This window comes from Camarhynchus parvulus, chromosome 1 (genome assembly GCF_901933205.1).
Source record: "Camarhynchus parvulus chromosome 1, STF_HiC, whole genome shotgun sequence".
NCBI lineage: Eukaryota > Metazoa > Chordata > Aves > Passeriformes > Thraupidae > Camarhynchus > Camarhynchus parvulus.
This window is the reverse complement of record NC_044571.1, coordinates 88,210,634-88,230,714: the sequence shown is the minus strand read 5'-3', so window position 1 is coordinate 88,230,714 and position 20,081 is coordinate 88,210,634. Positions and strand designations below refer to the sequence as shown.

Here is a 20,081-nt window from a genome sequence, read left to right as displayed (position 1 = left end):
TGATGTTAAAAAGACCAGGAGCAATTTTTATCTTAGATGACAAACGTAGAAAAGTCAGAAGGTGGCTCCAATCCAATGCAGCACCTGCCGTGAGTGTGGTACAATCATCTGGTGTCAGCGGAGAGACGAGCGCCGGCCGCGGGCGGCAAAGATAAGGCAACGGACAGAAGGTGGAGGGGTTCAAGGAGGCTTGCTCATCCCCTCCTTTCGGGTCTCTGACCCTGTGCTTTCTCCTTCCCCCTCCTTGCGTTGAAAAATAGTCATACTTCAACACAGCAAACTTGGCAGGTGATGCTTTGCTTCCGGAGTGTCAAATCAACTCCTACGAATGCACAGGTGGTACAATCTGAAAAACAGAGGTGCCCTATATTTGCTTCGGTTGATTCCATGTTTGCCTTTCACCTTGGGCTGCAGCATTGCTGCCCCACTTTACCTCTTGGTCTCTACCTCATACAGCCTCACCTTTTGGCTGTTATTCTGCTCTTTTTAGCTTTTCTTTCCGTGGCACGATTAATCTGCGAATGTAAGGCAACACCAGCAGTAAGGTGAAGAACAACACATGGCCAAAGAAATAAATAGACCTGTACACCTGTAAAGAGAAAGGCAGGGTTGGGGATCAGCAACCATCTTTGAGCCAAGAACACAGGGGAGGGGATGGAGGGAACAGGGTTGACCATGTGGGGTCGTCTGTTTGTGGCTTTTAAATACCTTCATCCATTTGTCCCAGGTGAAAAGGCAGAATGGCACCAGGGAGTAACCCATGAACATCCAGTGGTTAGTCTGCTGCAGCACGTAGAAGATGGGCCGCAAGACAGTGATGGAGGCCAAAGTGCTTAGGGCAGGACTATCCCGAACAAGGTTCATGGCCTAATTTAGAGAGAGAAACCAGAATTCTCAACAGTTGGATGTCCTGTGGCTGTATATGCAGGCTCTGGGGCTAAAGTTCTCTATCCAGCTGTGTAAAATGTGTTTTAGTGGGCAGCTAGTCTAAAAAAGCAGCTAAATGCCCTGTCCTGGCCAAAGTTTTAATTAAGAAAATACATTTTAATAAGGAATATTGTTCCTGCAGTACTAGGAGATTTAACAGAGGCATTCAGCTCATGTGTTTGTCCTCCAGTCTTTCCAGCTGCCAAGCACTTCAGCCGCCCTCTGCTCATATGCCAAGCTTTCCAGTTCTCTCCCTGTCAGCTTCTGCAATATATTTATGGTTTGCCCACGCAGAAGGCAGCAACCTACTAAACTCTTGAGAACAAAACCCTGCCATGCTTGAAAACCAATTCCAAAGTGAGCAGCTATTTTTCATATTTAACGCAAGTAAAGCCTTCAGTGTGGCACTTTCCAGACCCAGGGGCAGAGGCTAACACAGCTTCCCCCCCTTTCTGGTAAGTCAGACAAAGCTCACCTGTCTTTCCACGATGACTATCAGCAGCTCCATCTGAAAGCACACCAGGTAGCCAGAGTGCAGCCCATGCCAGATGGCCAGGAAGAACAGGGCCAGTGCCTGTGACAGCAGTTTGTTGCCCAGGAACTTCAGGCGCTTGAAGATGTAGCTAGAGCAGAAAAGAAACAAAGTGCTTGCAGGTTATCCTCTGCCCTCCCCTGCTGTGTCAGGGATGAAGGGCCCAGGGGACCCAATGCCTTTGCACACCCCGTGGTGGCAGGAACAGCATGACCAGGGCAAAACCTACATCCAAACAATCTTAAAGAAATTCCAGCTATAAGGGGGAGAATTTGGCTGTGGGTCCCAGCAAGTGCTGAACCAAAACCCATCTGAGTTTGGAGTGGGGAGCACCAAGAGCCATGATGCAGGAAGCAGCTGTCAGAGCAGCTCTCTGGCTGGCTGAGCAGGCAGGCAGCCCCAAGGGCTTGCTGTAGTCCCATTCTAGTCTCTGCTGCCATCAGCTGCTTGCCTTTATTAATGAACTGCCTTTCCAGGTGAATTATGAGATCTCTCTAACCCAGTACCCCAATAACCTGTTTCTAAGGGCACAGCAGCAAAACATGGGAAAAGGTGCACAAAGTGAAAACTGGCAGATTCTTCCTCTAGTGCTCCCATTTAGCCTAAGGTCTTGGTTCTGCTGGCAGAACAGAATCGACACATTATAGAAGGAGAATTGTGTCCTGCTCACCGGGCCACCCAAGCATTGGTGTTGATGTTGAAAGAAGCAATGGTCCCTGTGAACAAAGGTGTTGTCTCATACAGCCAGACCTTCATGTTGGCACAGGCATTCCACAAAGGCTTTCCATTCTGGTCTTTGCCATTGTACCCCAGACCAACAAGGATGCAGACACCTTCCTATGAGAAAATGCACAAGAAAGATAAGATGAAAATATTGCCCTATTTTTGCTGGAGAAGCAGAGCTGAGGAAATGCTGACTCTCACTGTGTTGAAAGCATCACTACAGATGGAACAAATGGATTAAAAACTGCCTTTTAGTTAGCTAGCTTTTGCTAACTTAAAGCAAGCAGAACTGACCCGCACTGATCTCCAGATATTTGGATTTCTTCCATTTAGTGCTAAGTCCAAGAGGCTTGGACCTTTATTCATTTGTCTTTTGCTTCTGGAACGACATCTAGACTCACCGTAACAAGCCAGCAAGTTACGTATTTGTAGAGTATAATTTTGCCCCAGATCAATATGTAACCACAACGGAACCAGAAAGGCTTCTCCTGCAGAGAGAAGAGTGAAACAGAGTAAAAATAAAACCTGGAGTTGAGTGGCCATTATGACACATGGTATTTCATCACCATCTTTTGTTTTAATCTGTGTTAAGACATACAGGCTGGGCTGCCAGGCTTATGCAAACTTACACATCATTCTCTTTGGTAATATTTGGCTGTATTGAAATAGGTAGAGTTTGGGAAGACTCTGGGATTAGCATAATCAAAATGCTTGCTGATAATCTGCCAGTAGGAATTACTTGTTAGGAGCTTTCCAAGAACGTCAAAGATTACGGTAAGCCTTACAAGTTACTATAGTGAAATTCTTTGCACATAATGGTTAAATGGAAAGTCATTAAAAGTCATAAAATACGTATGTTAGGTATGAAAACAGTAGCATTTAAGATCAATTATCTCTTTGTAAAAGTTTTCATTTGTTTTAGTTCTGTTTAACAGATTCCTGTTCTGCATCAGGTGGAATCATCAGGACAGGCAGTAAAGCCAAATTAGCTGTAGAAAATCTTATCACTAGTTGCTGACTTATTTTTAAATTGAGGCAAAAATAAAAAAAAAAGAAATAAAAAAATAATTCTACTCTTGTAGATGTAGTGCCCACCAGAGAAGTGGAATTCTTCCACACTCCACAAAGCCAAGTGAATACATACCATATAGTCATCTGAGGTGAGGTACTCATCAGAGATGTATGGGCTCGACAAGGTGTAGGTTACTAGAAACAAGAGACCCAGGCTCAGGCGCTTGAGAGCAGGCACAAAACTGAGAAAGAAAAATACCAAGGTCAAAGAAATGCCTTGGAAAGAGACCATCAAACTCATAGTTTTAAAAACAGAGGTGAAGAGTTGGAGGTGGGGGAGACAGCGACAGGGAGTCACCACATTCCACTGCAGCAGCTGCCTCCATTTGGAAGCTGGGATGCAAACATCGCCGAGTCTGTACTAAAGATGTCAAATGGTTGTTGATGTTCATGCCCTGCAACAATGCTGGGACATTAAGCAGAGTTATGAGTGACTTTTGAAAGACTGCCTTGTCTCATAAATCACTCCTGGCCCCAGTAGTTCTGTGTCCAGGTAAGAAGGCAGTCTGCTGCAGGGAATGTGGAGGAGTCGGCATTCTAGGATTGTAGGAAGGGGAGAAGCCAAGCAGCTTTGTATTACCTATTGGGTCTCTGGCCTGGAACGTCAGTCATCTCACCCCTTGCCAGTTTCTGATAGTCTGTCATGGAGAACTGAGGCCCAACCATGAAGGCACCATAGAAATAGGAGAATCCTGAGACCTCCAGCAAGGTAGGAACCCCCCTAACAGCAAATCGCCGCTGCTCAGGGGTCAGGAACTCCTGCACCAAAGGGAGTGGCATTAACATCATCCCAGGGGTTTCATCCTAGCTCTCCATGTTATGTCCTCACCCTGCCTCCTTACTGTTTCTGTTCTTGCTCCCCATGGACATGGAACTTTACACTTTGTACTTCATGTCCGTTCCTCTTCCCAGCCCTCTCTATGCCCACCCCCTCCAAACAGCAACAAGATCCAATGGTTGAGACCGGTTGCACAGGTCTCTATTCCCAAATAAGCTCCCAACGTGGAAGGGATCCACTGACATGCATCCCTGGCAGCAGAGTAGGCATAGTAGGAGCACTGCAGTACCTGACCTATTCCAGTCCCTGACTGCAATTTCATGTACACTCCCAAGACCTTATCGTGCTACAATCCCTACTTCTTGATGCCAAAATTGTTTTTAAATACTTGAAGCTTCAGCTCAGGAAGTTTCATATTGACCTCATTTTCCTGCAGTCAGCAGTGATTCCATGGATGCTACAGACTTGGTCAGGCCTCAGACAGGAGATGGGGAATGCAGGTACTTGGAGCAGGATTGAGGGACTGTAGCATGTGTAGTGCCCTCTCCCATACACTGTGCAACTTCTCTGTTTGTCTGAGCTAAAAACAGGGTCCTAACAAATGGTAAAGGGCAACCATTGACAAGGACATGGTAAGACTAATCAAAGGAAAGGAAGATGGGAACTGAGATCCAGTACTGATTGTCTGCAAGTTAAAGGTATGCTACCCACAAGACACAGAGCATCAGGGATTGGGAATCTAAAGCAACAGATTTGGGGGAAGGAGATGGTGGGGGATTTGGAAGGGTGCAGAGTAATATTCTGACATAACTGGAACAACTTCCGTCCATCTCTAATCACTACTGCCTCTGTTCCAAATTATTTTGTTCCAATCTAGAATTCAGTGCCCTCAAACACTCCCAGAGGCTCCCCTCTCAGCTGTGGCTTTTACCTAACAATGCAGCTTGCTAACTCACATCCTTTGAACTTGATTTCCTGATCTCTAGCTCACTGGGACAGCATGGAATGACGGAGAAATGGTGTCTAACTCACCGGATCTTTTCCTCCATCATAGTAATCAATGGCCAGACCTAGACATGAGAAACAGTGAAAACTTGAAGCCCTGGGATGGGCACAGCTTGCAAAGTGCAAGAAAGAGAAGAGAGGTGTCACTCACCAATCAACTTAAGTGTCAAGACACAATGTGGCATTGTCCACTTGATGTCATAATGCTCTGTGGCTGTGAAGTAATATCCAGCCATAAGGTATGTCTGAAAGAAACCATTGTTTGGGTTATTCAAACTAATTCCTCCAGCTGGTTTTGATCTGCCTCCACTTTTCCACCCACAGTTGCTACTGAAGTGCTAAACTGAACAGAGGCCTCCCTTCTACAAACCCAGGGAATAAAAAAAGAGGGTTTACCATCTGAAAGAGAAAGGTGGTGATGACGGCAGTGACTGTGCGACCCATTAGCCTCAGGATCAGGAACTGGATTAGGACACATATCAGGGAGTGAAAAAACTGCGTCCCTGTGGGCAGGAAAAACAAAGAGAGAGATGAGAAATAGAAATTACACATATAGATCCTCCCATATTGCAGCATGCCCTGGGACATGCAGCTCTCTCTTCCCAAACTCATCTTACCAAAATTGAAGTAAGCAATTGAGAGTCCTGTGAACACGTTGTAGAGGTGAACGAGGTAGGTCTCCTTCTGGAAGAGGAAATAGCGCTGGAACAAGGCAAAAGGATATCCTGAGAGAAAAAAAAAAAAAAAGGAAGAGTTGTAAATAAGTTTAGACAAGTATTTGTCATGAACCAAACTATAGCTTTTCTGAACAGGTACTTTACATCACACATTATCAACACAGGGCATGGTGTTAATTCCTGATACTGCATTTGCATCTTGGGACTCCCAGATGAATTACTCTGTATAGAAGAAAATACTTTAACAGGAACATAATTATAGCAAAACTGACATTGAAGTGCAAAAAAATTACAGGATTACATTTTCTGGCCTCATTCAATGTATGAGATGGATAATGCTGAAATACATGAATCACACTGTAGCCTGTGATTCATTTCCAAATTATGCGACAAACACAATGAACATGGCAAGAAGCTAGATTAAAAAAAAAAAAGGAGGGGGAAGGGAAAAACTTTATGTTTAATACCATTACAACGTCCAAAAAACCTCAGTCCTACTCCCACCTCACTGAGTTCTTTCAGCTTTAATTTCAGATCTCCTCAGGTGACCTGCAGTAAGATACTCTTGCTTTTCTAACTCTGCAACTTTGGATTTGCATCTGATTTGTGAACTACTGGGTACACAAAGCTGTGCTAAAATCCACTGGTACTGCGTATGTGGTATTTTTGGAAAAAAAAATCAGTCAGAAGCATTTCATATGGTGCAGCTAAGAAAAGTGGAAGGGTTTTTTCCTTGCATTTTCTGCGAGGTAACTCCTAGTCTAAGTTAGGAATGCCTCCAGATTATTCATCTGTGGCACGAGTGAGAAGTAAATATTTGTGAAGCACTCTGGTAGTACAGTGAGAAGCGTCACACAGAACACCACAATTCAATTAAATTCTGTTGTCTAGGTGAGTTTCATGAAGCATGCAATAAACACTGCCACATAGCAGACCGTAAATATAATAAGTCTTAATGCACAGTGGCACAGGAAATGTTGCAATTAGCTTTTCTAAAGGCATGTGCACAAGGCGCTGAACTGGGATACAAGAAGCTGGGATACTTTAATTCTGGCATCTTGTAACTTTATTGCTGTACTTTGCAAGCCTGTGTGTTCTCTTATCCTGCTCAGAAAAAGGGGAGATTCATCACATACCACAATACTGGCATCCACACTAGTTATCATCCTGGCTGGGATCAGGAGCAGTGGATGGAGCTCTGCTACCTGCACTAATGGAGCAGCAGTAGCAGGAGGTGGTCATGTTTTATAGGGAGCAGTAATAAAAGGTGATGAAATGCACATTCTGCCGAGAAGTGTATGATGGATGGAAGGCTTCCAATAAGCAAGGCCAAGTCTAGTCACTACTGTGAGAGGAAATGAGAAACTCTGTCATGTTATTTAAATACATGTCTGGCAGCCTGGCAGTGCTCACAGGCTGGAGCCATTTTAAGGCCCTCTCCAACCCTACAAATCCCTTGGGAGGGAGCCCTGGAATTGGGGACTTCGGGGCTCTTTTCTAGATCCTGTTTGGCTCGTGTTCTGCTGCATCCAGATGTGTACCTGCCGTCTCCTGAAATCGAGCTGCTGCTCCCCATTTCCTCAGCCTCCTGCCACCCCTCTTTTGGTTTTCCCTGCCTCCTTGTTGCTGTTCCTTCCTCCTTTTGTGTCCCACGCCGGTTTCCATGCCACAGGCTGCTTTCTGGCCAGCCCCACATACCACGGCTCTCTGCTCCCAGAGCCTGGCAACCTCCCTCCTGCACATCCAGCCTGCCCTCCCTTCCAAAACAGCAGCTCCAAACTCCCCTACAAAATGCCTTACCCAGGCCATCCCTCTCCCTTCCCGCTCTTCCATGCTTTCTACACAGCCCACTTCTGTCCTGTTCCACTCCCACTGCTGGCCTGAACACCAGCTGAGGGGGAAAGAGGGAATTGGCAAAGAGAGTTCATCACACGGGCTCTCTGGGGATACAGGAGTAACTCAAAGAATTAGAGCAATTCAAATGATTTAAAAAAAAAAAAGTAGTATTTTCTACTGGCCTTTTACTCAGAAACATACAAATGGGGATTCTTTGTTCATGAGCCAATCTTCCTGCTGAAGTTTAAAAAACATAGGAAGAACTGGCTTTGACAAATGGAAAGTGGTAAAAAATATGAAGTTTTATTAGATCAAAAGTTTAAAAGCTGAGGTTTACTGTGGAAAAATGTTTCCCCCTTCTGAGCAAAGGGCAAAAAAATCATAAATACAGGCAAAGCACAACTGATTGCTGCTCATCAATATGCATGGCTTTAAACCTTCCCTTTAAGGAGTCTCCCACTCTCTTAAAAACCACTAATATTTTGCAAACCAGTCAATTTCTACCAATTTTTTTCCCTCTAGCCATTTCTATGGACATAGTTAAAGTATGACTGAATACTGTAACGCAACTAGTGTTCCTACTCTTTCTGAGACCTGTCTCACTTGTCAGCTGTGCTCCTTTTTAGCTCTACGCAGGAGATCATGTCATGGTTTGGGTAATGCTGCTCTGAAGGAAAAAGAATGATGAACCCTTGCAAATAGAGAGTTACTAATAATACACACTGCATCCATGGTTTTAGAAACTATAAACTTTAACCCTGGTCTTGCACTATGTGGCTGCTGTTCCAGTCCAAAAGTCACAACATCAGCCTAAATTCTTCTGATATCTAGAGTAGCTTGTTAGTACTCTGGACTGCAGTTTACCTACAGTTTTGTTGCATGGGATAATTTTCTCAGTTTTACAACTGGGCCAGATGCATGCTGCTGATACAAACTTTAACCCCCAAACAGCAGTGGATAGCAATGGTCATTCTGATGTGGCCTGTGCCCTTCTGAACACTGATAAACTATCTACTAAACAACAAACAATTTCTGCTGATAACAACACCAGTACTCCAGCCCTACTACCACGTCCTTGAAGCAGCCTGAATTAGCAGAGCAGCTTTTGGAGCTATGGTTGCCTTCTGGCAAGCTGGATGGCACCTTTGGATACACCAGCAGCAGGAAACGCTGCGCTGCTTTGCTTCTGCCATTAAGAGGCAACAGGACAAGAGTCCCTGCTCCTTGCTGCCAAGAGGCTCTGCCCAGCAGCTCCCACTCTGCCAAACTCCCCTTTCACAGCTCCCTAAGCAGAGTGGATCAAGCAGAAAGACTCCTGGAGAAAACAGCAGGGAACCTCTGATCCAAACTCATTCTTCCCTATGCACCACGGAGCTGAAAAACAGCCTGCACATAGAGCTGGGTTTTCCCTCTAGGCACACCTCCTGTAGAATAGAATTAGCAATTGAGATTATTTTTATTTTTTTACTTGACAGGAACAAGAGGATGATCTCTGGTTAAGAGAACCATGGAGGAGGAAGGAAAGGACAAGCTCAGCTTCTTGGCCACGGCCATTTGGGAGAGTAATGGGCCACTGCACAAAGCCCAGCTTGTCCACAGATACAAGAATCTAACTGAGCAAAAGAAGTTAAATCATCAAGAAGGTGGATTAGGCAGAAAAAAAGTTCTACTAATCCCAAGCAAAAATAGTGCTGTCAGGTTTGCCATCTTCTGGACCGGGTGATTAAGATGCCTCTCTTTTTCCAGAGATAATGCTGCAAATAAGAACAGCACAAAGATTCATTTCATCTCTGCTCCCTTTATTTCCCCTTTGATATGCACTAGCTCTATCTCATCTTCAAGCCAGTACCTCTATTTTTCCTCTTCCCCTTTTTTGCTGAACATTTAACTCCACCCTTGTTAACATCCAACAGGCAATTGTCTCCATTTTTAATAAGAATGCTAAAACTAAAAGGAATGGGAAAATAGGGGGGAAAAGTGTTAAAATATCAGCCTTACCTAAGATTTTAACTCCAAAGTTATTCCCTTCTGTTTCTAACACTGCAGAAGTGCCACACCTTGTTTAACACTGGGTGCATAAACATGAGTATTTTAATTCAGCTCAGGAGCTTACCTTGAAAGTCCACTTATGGTGCTTCAGTTTGCATAACAAAACTGTCTCAAAGCATGTGAACAGGGCTCTTTTCACATGAAACTGAGCTGAAAACACACTGTGACAGGCCTGGTTTTATGGCAGGACATTGCTGCCTCTTAAAACTTTTCCCATCCCTTACCCATCAGAATCAGTTGCTCACAGGCCCTTGCAGAAAAGGTTCCTGCTTGGCTGAGCAGCTGGGAACTTGATTTGGGATAAGCTTTGGGTGACCACAAGAATTTCACTGACCCTAAAAATCTTCAACATGCAGGGAGCATGAAGCAGAGCATGTAGAAAAATTGATGAGAGGTAGAAGAGGAGGAGATAAGACAACTTACAAGGGAAGCAGTAGGCTTCTGGCACCCATTGGGTAAGAATGTGTTACTTTCTGCAGGTCCCTGCTATGTCCACGGAATGAAAGAACACTTTCCCAGTGCTTTTCCTGGCAGGTCTGGGCAAACCAGCAGGGTCATTTCTGGCTCAGGGCTGTAAACAGCATGTTGGCTCCCCTCCATATTATGCAGGTAGCTCACAAGGCACTGTGTAATATTATGGTCAGATAAATAGCTTTAATTCTTTGGGATCGTACTGCCGTGCAAGAAACATGAGCAACATGAAGTATTAAATACACAGTGCCATAAGGCCTCCTGCACCCTGGCTTATGCTTTGAGCAGTGACAGCAGGAAAGAAATGTGTCCCCTCTCATGTGAGGACAGGAGCAGCAGCACAGAAACCCTGTTATCTCCTTCACACCGCTGGAGCAGCTCCAGTGGGAACACTGGGACCTACTGAAGAGTGCAAGCTAGAGTTCATCTCTCAAAGACATTCTCACACAACTGGCAGACATTAGCGAACTGATATATCACTATTTTTATTGTGGCAGGGTCCAGAACAGTGCTTCAGGTATTCCTGCTGTTGGCACTGCTGCCAAATTGCAGATTACTTTCTTCAAAGGTTGTCTATGCAAATTTTTACGTGGGGGAAGTCTGCAGTAAGTTCTTCATCTTGTACAATCCAGGTAAGGGACTCTATTCTAGCTGTAGTCTCTACTTCAAAATTGCAGCATGCATAAACCTGTCTCTGATTTAAATATAAAACTGTGACTAAAATCCCCATAATTTGCTCAGCAATGTGCTGTTACTTGTCCACTGAAACAACGTGGTGCTCTTTAGGACTACTCTAGTCTTAGTTCTTGAATTTTCTTTCTCCTTCTCTTGTTCTCTCCTGTATTTATTTTTTTTTTCCAGTCATGTCAGAATGCCAACAGTTTTAAATGACCTCTTTCGGTTATATCAGATCATTACTAAGCAAACACTTATCCTGAATCAAGAGAGTAAATTCAGACTATTTTTTCAACAATAACTCAGCTTTCTTCAGAAATCAATGTAAGAAGTTGAAAAGTCCTTTGTGATTCTTCCTCTTTTTCAGAAGACTATTTTTACCCGTTTGTGGTGATCCTCTGAAAGCGAAACCCTAGAAACTGTTGTCAGAGTAAAACTGCACAGTGTCGATGGGAAACTGCATCACAGAGGAAGAAATAAGCAACGACTTTTTAGTCCATCTTTGGAACTATGCTTCACCCTCATGGCCTTGTCCTGAAATAATTCAGCAGCATTAACTGCAGCCAACAAAAATAGTTTTCTTCCTGAATCTGTGTAAACACCTGAAATGGAGGAAGTGAAGGAAAAGCCATAGTTAACGTCCTAATGCCACTTCCAGCTTCTAGAAATGCCTTTCATTTATACCCCATGCCATCTTCTGAAGTGGTCATCAGCACTAGCTGCATTACCAGTGAGATTAAAAGGATTGTAAACTAAGCTGCAATTAAATGAACATTTCTTTGTGCAGGGCTAAGGAACTCCCTCTCCTCTCATGTTGCTCTGGAGTGGTGTTTGGCCCTTCCTTTTAAAGTCATGGTACAGGTATAACGCTTTCCCACCCAGTGCTCACCCATCCATTAAGCAGGAGAGCTGGAGTCAGTCCCCTCTGCCTGAGTGGTTCAACCTACATGACCTGCAGGAGTGCCAAACTGCAGGCAAGGCTGTTTTGCATGCCCTGAAGCCTTCTGTCTGAAGTTATGCCTCCCACTGCATCTAATTAAAAAATACAGAGCTAGGGAGGAAGGACAGGGAAAAGTGCAGCTCCAGCCTCCTGGTTTGGTTTATCCATTTGAGGCACGCAAGGGAGGGACCTGAGTGGTCTTCTGGACCCTGCTCCCCAGAATTTTAACACAAATTCTAAAGATCCACTGAGCCTATGTAAAACAGATAGTGGCCTGCCTCGGGAAGGGACACTGTGCATCCCAGTGGCTCACTGTTGACACTGCACACGGAACATTTGTAACAGCACACAGGAGTCTCACGCTTCCTTAATCTGCTGACTGCAGCAGGCAGCTCTTATCATCATTGGGACAATAATTATCTGCTGTTCATTTCAAAGTACTGGTGCTGCACACCCACAAGACGCTGAGCAGGAAACACCCTCCCGAATTGTCATGTCCCCAACTTACTGCTAGCAAGAAGCAACTCGGAGAGTACGATGGTGGTGCATTCTGCAGAGCCATCTCTGCTGCTGTGGCTGCCTCCACACACACTTTCTAGGACCTTTTCTGCATCAGCACTCGTTAGACTGGTCCCTTGGTTGATCCGGGTGACTAACCTTGCAGTGAGCTATCTGCCTTTTCTGGTTTAGGTTTCTGCCAAACAAGTAAATTCAATCAGAGTGCAATTAAAGGACCAGAGAGAGATGTGGGAGAAAGGAAAGCAGGACTTTTCTCGTTCGGAGGTGGGGAGCTGCTAGACTAATTAATGCTGACTTGTGTGCATGTCCTGTGTGTTTCCTATTACTTCATTTTTTTCTTGGTAGAAGTCTGGTTTAACAAACTTCTACACTGAGTTCTAAATGATAGCCAGTGCAGTGTCCTTGACCCTTTATGGGAAGAATGTTTGGCTCAGTTTGATCTCACACATCATAAACTAAATCAGGCAGAAATAAATCTGGTGCAGACCACGGTTATGAAGTGGCACAGTTTTTCTTGCTTGCATTTCCTTTAAAAATATTATACTTCTAGTTAGCCAAAGCAACTTTATTGTGACAGATGACACAGTAGTGGCTGTATCACTTCGAATACACTTTCAGGTTCAGAGGAAAGCTTGTATTTCTTTCCTGCTAGGTGACTACACCACCAAATGCTTTCACAACCCAAAGTTTCCCTGAGCATCTGCAGAGATTTACACAGATAGCATGTATACACACACTTGAATTAATGTTTTGGGAGCTACAACCTCCCCCTCAATCGCCAGCCCACATCACAACTCCAGCCCTGCCTTAACCATTTCGCATGGAACTCAAGTATCTCGTGTTTACATAAGCGCAGGCACCCTGTGTTTTGCAACACGCTTCGCGCTGCAGGTGGAGCGCAGGACATCACCCCAGTTCTCCTGGCACGGAGCTGGAAGGTTTAGCTCAGCCTGCCCGGTAGTGCCCCGATGACACGCCTTTCCTGCACAGTGCCGCCACCGCCGCACACACGGGTGATGTCCCCGCACAGTGACGTCCCTGCACTCGGACGGGGCAGCACTGAGGGGCTGCGGAGAGTACCGAGCGGACACCGCTCCGGACACCTGCTCACGGGGCACGGGATGCACACGCATCACCGGGCACTCACGGGACAATCCCAAACAAAGTTCCCGTGCCCGGGACACGCACCCAAATCGGGGTCTTTCGCAGGCTCCTCCTTGCCCCGCGTCCGCAGGCGGCCTGCCAGGACCGCACCCCGACCTTCCGCGGGGAAACCGAGCGGGGTCCCCTCCGCCCCGGCCGGGCGGGGGGCTGGCCGGGGCAGCCGCAGCGGGGGCACTTCGCGGGCTGCCCGGGCGGGACGGGCGGTGCCGCTGCCCGCGGGATCTCGCCCGCCGGCTCGGCGCGCACACGTGGCCTGGCGCGGCGGCGCTGGAACAGGTGCGGCTCCGCGCGGGCGAAGCGATGCCCGGTCCCGGCCCACCGCGCAGCGCGGCACGGCGGCGGCGGCGGGGTCGCTCGTTCCCCCGGCGGGCGCGAAGCCCCGCCCGGGGCGCCAGCCCCGTCTCCCCCCGCCCTGCCTTACCCATGAGGATGGACAGGATGAGGCGCAGCGCCTGCTCCGAGGAGCCCAGGGCCTCGGCCAGCCGCGCCAGGCTCCAGCCGGACCCCGCCACCGCCATCTTCGCCGCCGGCCGCCCCGCCGGCCGGTCGCGCCCCGAACCCGGCAGCGGCACCAGCCACCGCGGCCCCCGCACCGCGCGCGGCCCCCTGCGCGCCCATTGGCTGCGGCGCCCGCCCGGCCCCGCCCCACCGCGCCTGCCATTGGGCAGCGGTGGCAGCGGGGCAGGGCCCTGCGCGCACTAAGGCAAAGGTTGCCCGCGAGTGGGCGGTGACGCGGGCAGGCCCCGCCGGCCAATGATTGGGGGAACGGCGGCCGGAGGCGGGGTCGGGGGCCCGGCGGGGCGGGGCCGGGAGGGCGGGGCGGAGCGCGGCTCCCGATTGGCTGCGGAGGGACAGGAGAGCGGCGGGGCGGGCCGGGGGTTATTCGCGGACACGAGGCGCGCGCGGGGAGGGCGGGAGCGGCAGCGGCGCGTGGGCCGCGCGCGGGGCCCGCAGCCCGGGTCTGGGTCTGGGTGTGAGCCCGAGCCCGAGCCTGGCCGTGGGTCCGGGTGTGAGGCCGAGCCCGGCTCCGGGTCTGGGTGTGAGCCCGAGCCCAGCTCTGGCTGTGGGTGTAAGCCCGAACCCGTCTCTGGCTCTGGGTGTAAGCCTGAGCCCAGCTCTGAGTCCAGATCTGCTGATTGGCTCCGGCTCCCGGCTGTGGCTTTGGCCCTGACCTCAGTCGTGACCTTGGCCAGAGCCCCGTCCCTGGCCTTGGCCTCAGCCTCTGCCTCAGCTGCAGTTGCAGTGCTGCTGGAGCTCCCCGGCACTGCCAGGTCCCGCTGCCCCAGGGGCTCCCACAGGACACATCCCCAGTCCTTGGCTCCTGTGGCCCAGCAGGGCCTGCTTCCCTCACGGGCATTATGGCAGCAGCTGTGCTATGCCCTGTGTCTGTGGCACCCGGCTCAGTGTGCCACAGCAGCAGGCCCGTGTCAGTGGTGGCCATAAACCAAACTACAAAAAGTTCCACCTCCATGACTGAGAACTTCCTTACGCTGAGGGTGGCCGAGTGCTGAACGTGCTGCCCAGGGAGATTGTGGAGTCTCCCTCTCTGGAGACCTTCAAAGCCTGCGGGGATGCATTCCGGTGTCACCTGCTCTAAGTGACCCTGTCTTGGCAGGGAGGCTGGACTGGATTATCAGAGGTTCCTCCCAACCCTAGCAGTTCTGGGATTCTGTGACTCTCTGATCACTTAGCAGCTGGGCCCACACAGACTCCCTATAACTCAGCTGCTGGATGGTCTTTTCTTAGGTGTGTCCCCTCATGCAGCTGTCCATGTCCATGTGTGCGCCCCATGTTCTCCCCAGCCGAAGTTTCAGGTGCAGTGGATGTGATCCTCTTCCCTTGTTTGTGTTCCCATTTTCCTGCTGGGTCACTTGGGTGCACAAATTCAGCTGAGGAGCAGCCAGAGGCTCACACAGAGTTTCACCTCTGGGGTTCTCTGATCCAAACTGCAGCTCACAAGCAGGACTCAAGGCTGGAGCCATTTGCTCAGGGCAGTGCCTGGGTAATTGCTGTGCATTTTCATGGTTGGAAAGCTCCCAGACTTTCTGGGCTCCTGAACCAGTGCTGAATCATCCTCTTTATACTGGTCCATCCTCCTTATCACCACCCTTTAGGTAGCAGCACCAATGCTAGATGCCATTTCTTATCAAATCTGACTGGGAAGGGGACTGACTGGCAGTATGGCCACATAGATGTCATTTACTCAGGAGAACAGGCTAAAGACCTTGCCTCTCCTTGCACTTCTCTTTCCCGGGCTAAACAAATCCCGATTTCTCAATAAAAAAGCTCTAGTCGCCTATCCACTGGGCTCCTTCCACTTGGTTCTCACCTCTCTTGCACTGGGGAGTGAGGAATTGTGTGAAGAAGGGGAGAGCCTGGCCCTCTCCTCCAGAAGTCCCCTGAAGGCAGTGTGAGGTGCAGAGTGGCAGGCCAAGATGAATAGCAAGGGTTTAAAAACTCTCCTGGGTAGCTCACTCCGTCAGGTTAGGCTCTACAAACAAGCTGCTGTGTTTGTCCACCCTAACTAGTGGACAAATTTGCCAATTTTTTTGCAAAGCCCGAGGACTGGCTTTTCAAGGCATAGCTATCATTTCCACATTCAGTGTGTGTTTATGGTGTTTAGGCCACTTTCCTAAGTAAATCAGTTCTATGTGAGCGTGACAGCTGTCTGACCCTGCTCAAGGCACGTTTGACAAGAAATGATCTTCTTAGTCCTGTAATTTACTGTTGTCAGAGAAGAGTTTCAGGAGCAGCATCTGTTCCTGAGATTGCCCAACAATTTCCATTGCAAGATTGTTTCCAGTTGCTTGAAATGTTGCTATATTTGACCTGTTTAGATTAAACGCTTGATAGTCACTTGGAGGCAGAGCACAGTAGCTCTGAGAGTAGGTTTTAAGAATCAGAACAAGATGAGTGCACCACAAATTTTCAGCAGTATTATTATTATTTTAATAATCAGGGCAGTGTTGTTCTTGGGAGGAGGGGTTGCAGCCATAACTCTTGATTTGCTGTCCTTTAGCTATACCATAATTTCATAACATGACACGGGTATTAATGTGAAGCTCGAGGTTCACATGAGCTCGATGTGGCACAGTGGGAATGCAGCTGCTGAAGCTTCTGCAAATCCAATTCCATTGACCATGTTCCAGTGGCTCCATGCAGCTTTCCCACACACCAGAGCCACAAGACCCCAGATGCTTCTTCAAGATTTTCCTTCCAGGACCATTTCTTGTGTGCTGAGGAGCTGGAACAGGAATGTTGTGCCCTGCCTTGACAGTGTCTCTTCTCCCAGGCAGGCACGGGAGCCTATGCTGATCGAAATGGCCATGGGAGAGGAGCTGGCTACTCGGGGCAAGGTGTCTGTCTGGGCAGTGGGATTAGGGTTGGACACTGATGGGGAGGAGGAAGATACTGGAAAAGCCAGAGCCAGAATAAAATTAAATACGACAGAAGTCTGCTGTTGTCAACAATGTCAAAGGAAAAGCACAGAGAGGGTGGGGAGAGAAATAACCATTAGCAAGAGATTAAGTGTAGAAGGAGAAGAGAGACTGCTTGGAATAACAGGCAGGAAGGACAGGAAAATAAGTTTTCGTTAGAGGGATGAGATTGGAAGGGGTGGCCGTGGAGCCAGAGGGGAAAAAAAGCCAGTAATCAGTGAATGATAAAGCAGAGAGACAGAGAAACTGGAATTTGGTGGCTATTGGAGGCGGGAAAGGAAGAGAATGCTTGAAATCATGTCACCTTTTCAGTGTGAAGATTACTGAACAAATAAATCATTGAATCATTAGGGCTGGAAAAAGCCTCTAAGAACATTGAATCCAGCCATTAACCCAGCACTGCCCGGTGCACTGCTAAACCATGTCCCTAAGCACCACACCTACACATTTTCTGCACACTTCCAGGGATGGTGATCCCACCATTTCCCTGGGCAGCCTGTTCCAATGCTGGATCACTCTTTCAGAGAAGAAATTTCTCCTAGTATCCAGCCTAAGCCTTGACGAGCTGAGGCCACCTTCCCGTGTCCTGTGGGACGCCAGACGCCGTTTCTCGGGCACCGCGGGCTCCGTTCCCCAGCCCCTCTCCGCGGAGCCGCAGCTCGTGGCCCCGGTGGCGGCAGGTGGGCTCGGACACTCCGTGCCGGGACCAGGATTTGTCACCCAGGGCGGGTCAGGGGAGTCACCCCCCGACACCCATTCTGCGGCCGGGCGGGGCACTCCCGGGACCGGGACTCCGCCGGGCCCGCCGGTCTCTGCTGCCGCCTCTCGGTGCCGCCGGGACTGGCGAGGCGGGATTCAGTCCGGGAGAACCGGCGGGCTCTCCTGCCGTGGGAATGTCGCCACGGCAATTTACAGACAAGAGGTTTCGAGGCTGAGAGAATTGAGGTCGCCCAGCCTAAGGAAGAGAAGGGTCCTTCCTCGCCATAGCGCCTCCCAGCGCCGAAAGGGGCTACAGGGGAGCTGCAAAGGGACTTCTTACAAAGGCAAATAGTGATAGGACAAGGTGGAATGATCTTAACCTGGACAAAAAATAGGTTTAGAATGGATATTAGAAGAAAATTCTTTATTGTGACAATGATGAGGCACTGGCACAGGTTGCACGGAGAAGCTGAGGATGCCCCATCCCTGAGAGTGTTCAAGGGCAGGTTGGATGGGGCTTTGAGCCTCTCCACAGTCCATGGAAATATCCCTGCCAGTAGTAGGGAGGTTGTAATTAAATGACCTTGAAGGTCCCCTCCAACCCAAACCCAAACCATTCCATAATTCAGTGAAAGAAAGCACAAGTATTTAGGAATACTTTACTGTAATGGATGAAACACCCAGGGGTGTAGGGGAAGGAAGTCAGAAGGCAGCAGGCATCTCAGCATGGTACAGTGCACTGAGCAGAGTGTTCCCAAGCCCCAGGTTTTGCTGGGAGATGGTGGAAGCTTTGCAATGAGACTTGGTGATGGAGGGAATAAAAGAGGTGAACAGACTCTGGTGAAAATCCCCCTGGTACAATTTGCAGAGGTGGAAATCAGGGAATTGTATTGAACAGCTCAGAACACACCTGCACTGCCACGCTTTCCTGGGATTTATCAAAGGCTTCCAGTTTAATGACTGGCAAAAAACTGGCCTGAGTCACAAGAGGGAGGGGGGAAGTGCAGCATGCAAGAAACCCACAGAACCCTCTTATTGCCAGAATAGGAAACAGGCAAATTACTGCCAAGGTCTTGGTAAATTGAGGATGTTTTACCTCTTACTTCTACATCCTTGATTCCCTGCCGCTTATATTCCCTCGGTTCACTTAGTTAGTGTTGTTTTCTCTTTTGATGTTTATGCCCTTTCTTTCAATGCTCTGACTCAGTGTTTCCAGATGGAGATGTGTGTGGCTTTTCTTAAGAACTTGGGAAAAACTTTTTTCCCCCAACTTCCTGGGGGAAGACAAGCCAGTCAAGCCCGTTTAAAATGGTAATTTTATGAAACACTGCTGCACTTCATAACATCTGGCAGAAAGGTTACAGCTACACAACTCTGAGTCATTTTAAGAAAAGGGTTGTCTTATGCAATTTGGGAAAAGTGGTACATGGTCATGTAATTTAGGAATTTAAGACAATGTGTGTGCCTCTGAGCAGAATTATATTGCATTGGTGAATTTAATGTTATCACTTATTAACCTTAATGACATGATTTTTCCTCCTTTAAACTGTTATCTGACATACCTGTAGCAAATTGTGAAATATATTACCTGTTTCATCTTAAGAGTTAAAAAAACAATACAGACTTAAGAAAATGCATTCAAATGTTGTGTATATAATCAGTGTAAATATATCAATATTACCACTCTTCTGCATAAATAGTTAGCATTATACAGATATGTAACCAGATAAAATGCTGCTACTTCTTTATTTAATGATCTTCAGCAATCTTTTTCTTAATTAATAGAAATTAATTGATTAATAATACATATTTCTTAATTAATTTCTAAAGAATTATGAATATTCATACACATATGAGTCAACCACTACTACAGATTAGTTGAGTCAGATTTATATGAAAATACAGAATTCCCTTGTGATAAGATGACATGCATAATATATCAGTTCACACTCATTTTATTTCCACCATGCCCTTTTTCAAATATGATTGTAGCTTGAAGAGTCACTGTCAGGGTTTTTACATTGCACAGCTCAGAGGAGAAAACATCTCCCTGAGATTTATTGTGTATCTTTCATCACTGTTTTCCTGTTCTCAAAATTCCAGTTCAAAACATCGAGCTGTGCTCCCAAGAGACATCAGAAGGGAGATGACACTCTGTTTTCTTTCTCTTTCCATTCTCATTTTGACAAAGAAAACAGACTAGGCATGTTCTTCCAGCAAAGCCTTTATCCTGACTACAATGAAATCAGTTATGATTCATCTGGAGGTGTTTCTCTCCCTTGACATTAAAAAGGACTCTTTCAGATAGGCTGTGCTAATGCACTTTGCCTATGGCCTGTTGAAACTTGAACCACTTTTTTTTCCCTGTCTAAAACAAGCTCTGGAGTGTGCTGTGCTGGCTGTAAAGGGTAGAGGCTGTAATGGAATTTTAGATTTTCATTTCTAGTCCAGTCCCTGTGCAGCTGGTTTGTGAGGAGGAGGGTGTTTCTAGAGTATTAGTGACAGATATTTTAGCTTGTATTTTGGCCTTGGCTTGTGAGCAGTGGCTGGGCTAAAGGTCCTACCTGGTGTAAGTCTT

At 47.6% G+C, this 20,081-nt stretch overlaps 1 protein-coding gene across 1 annotated transcript; it reads right to left on the bottom strand.

Annotated features, from left to right (window-relative positions):
* Nucleotides 1–95: 95 nt before the first annotated feature.
* On the bottom strand, nt 96–13,985 carry LPCAT3 (lysophosphatidylcholine acyltransferase 3). The gene is given in 14 exon segments (XM_030955119.1): nt 96–346; nt 463–589; nt 709–867; nt 1,403–1,550; nt 2,130–2,296; nt 2,584–2,670; nt 3,327–3,435; nt 3,834–4,012; nt 5,064–5,101; nt 5,188–5,281; nt 5,433–5,539; nt 5,654–5,761; nt 13,789–13,942; nt 13,944–13,985. Coding segments are annotated over 13 exon segments (1,509 nt in total). The 3' UTR covers nt 96–346; nt 463–472.
* Nucleotides 13,986–20,081: the final 6,096 nt, after the last annotated feature.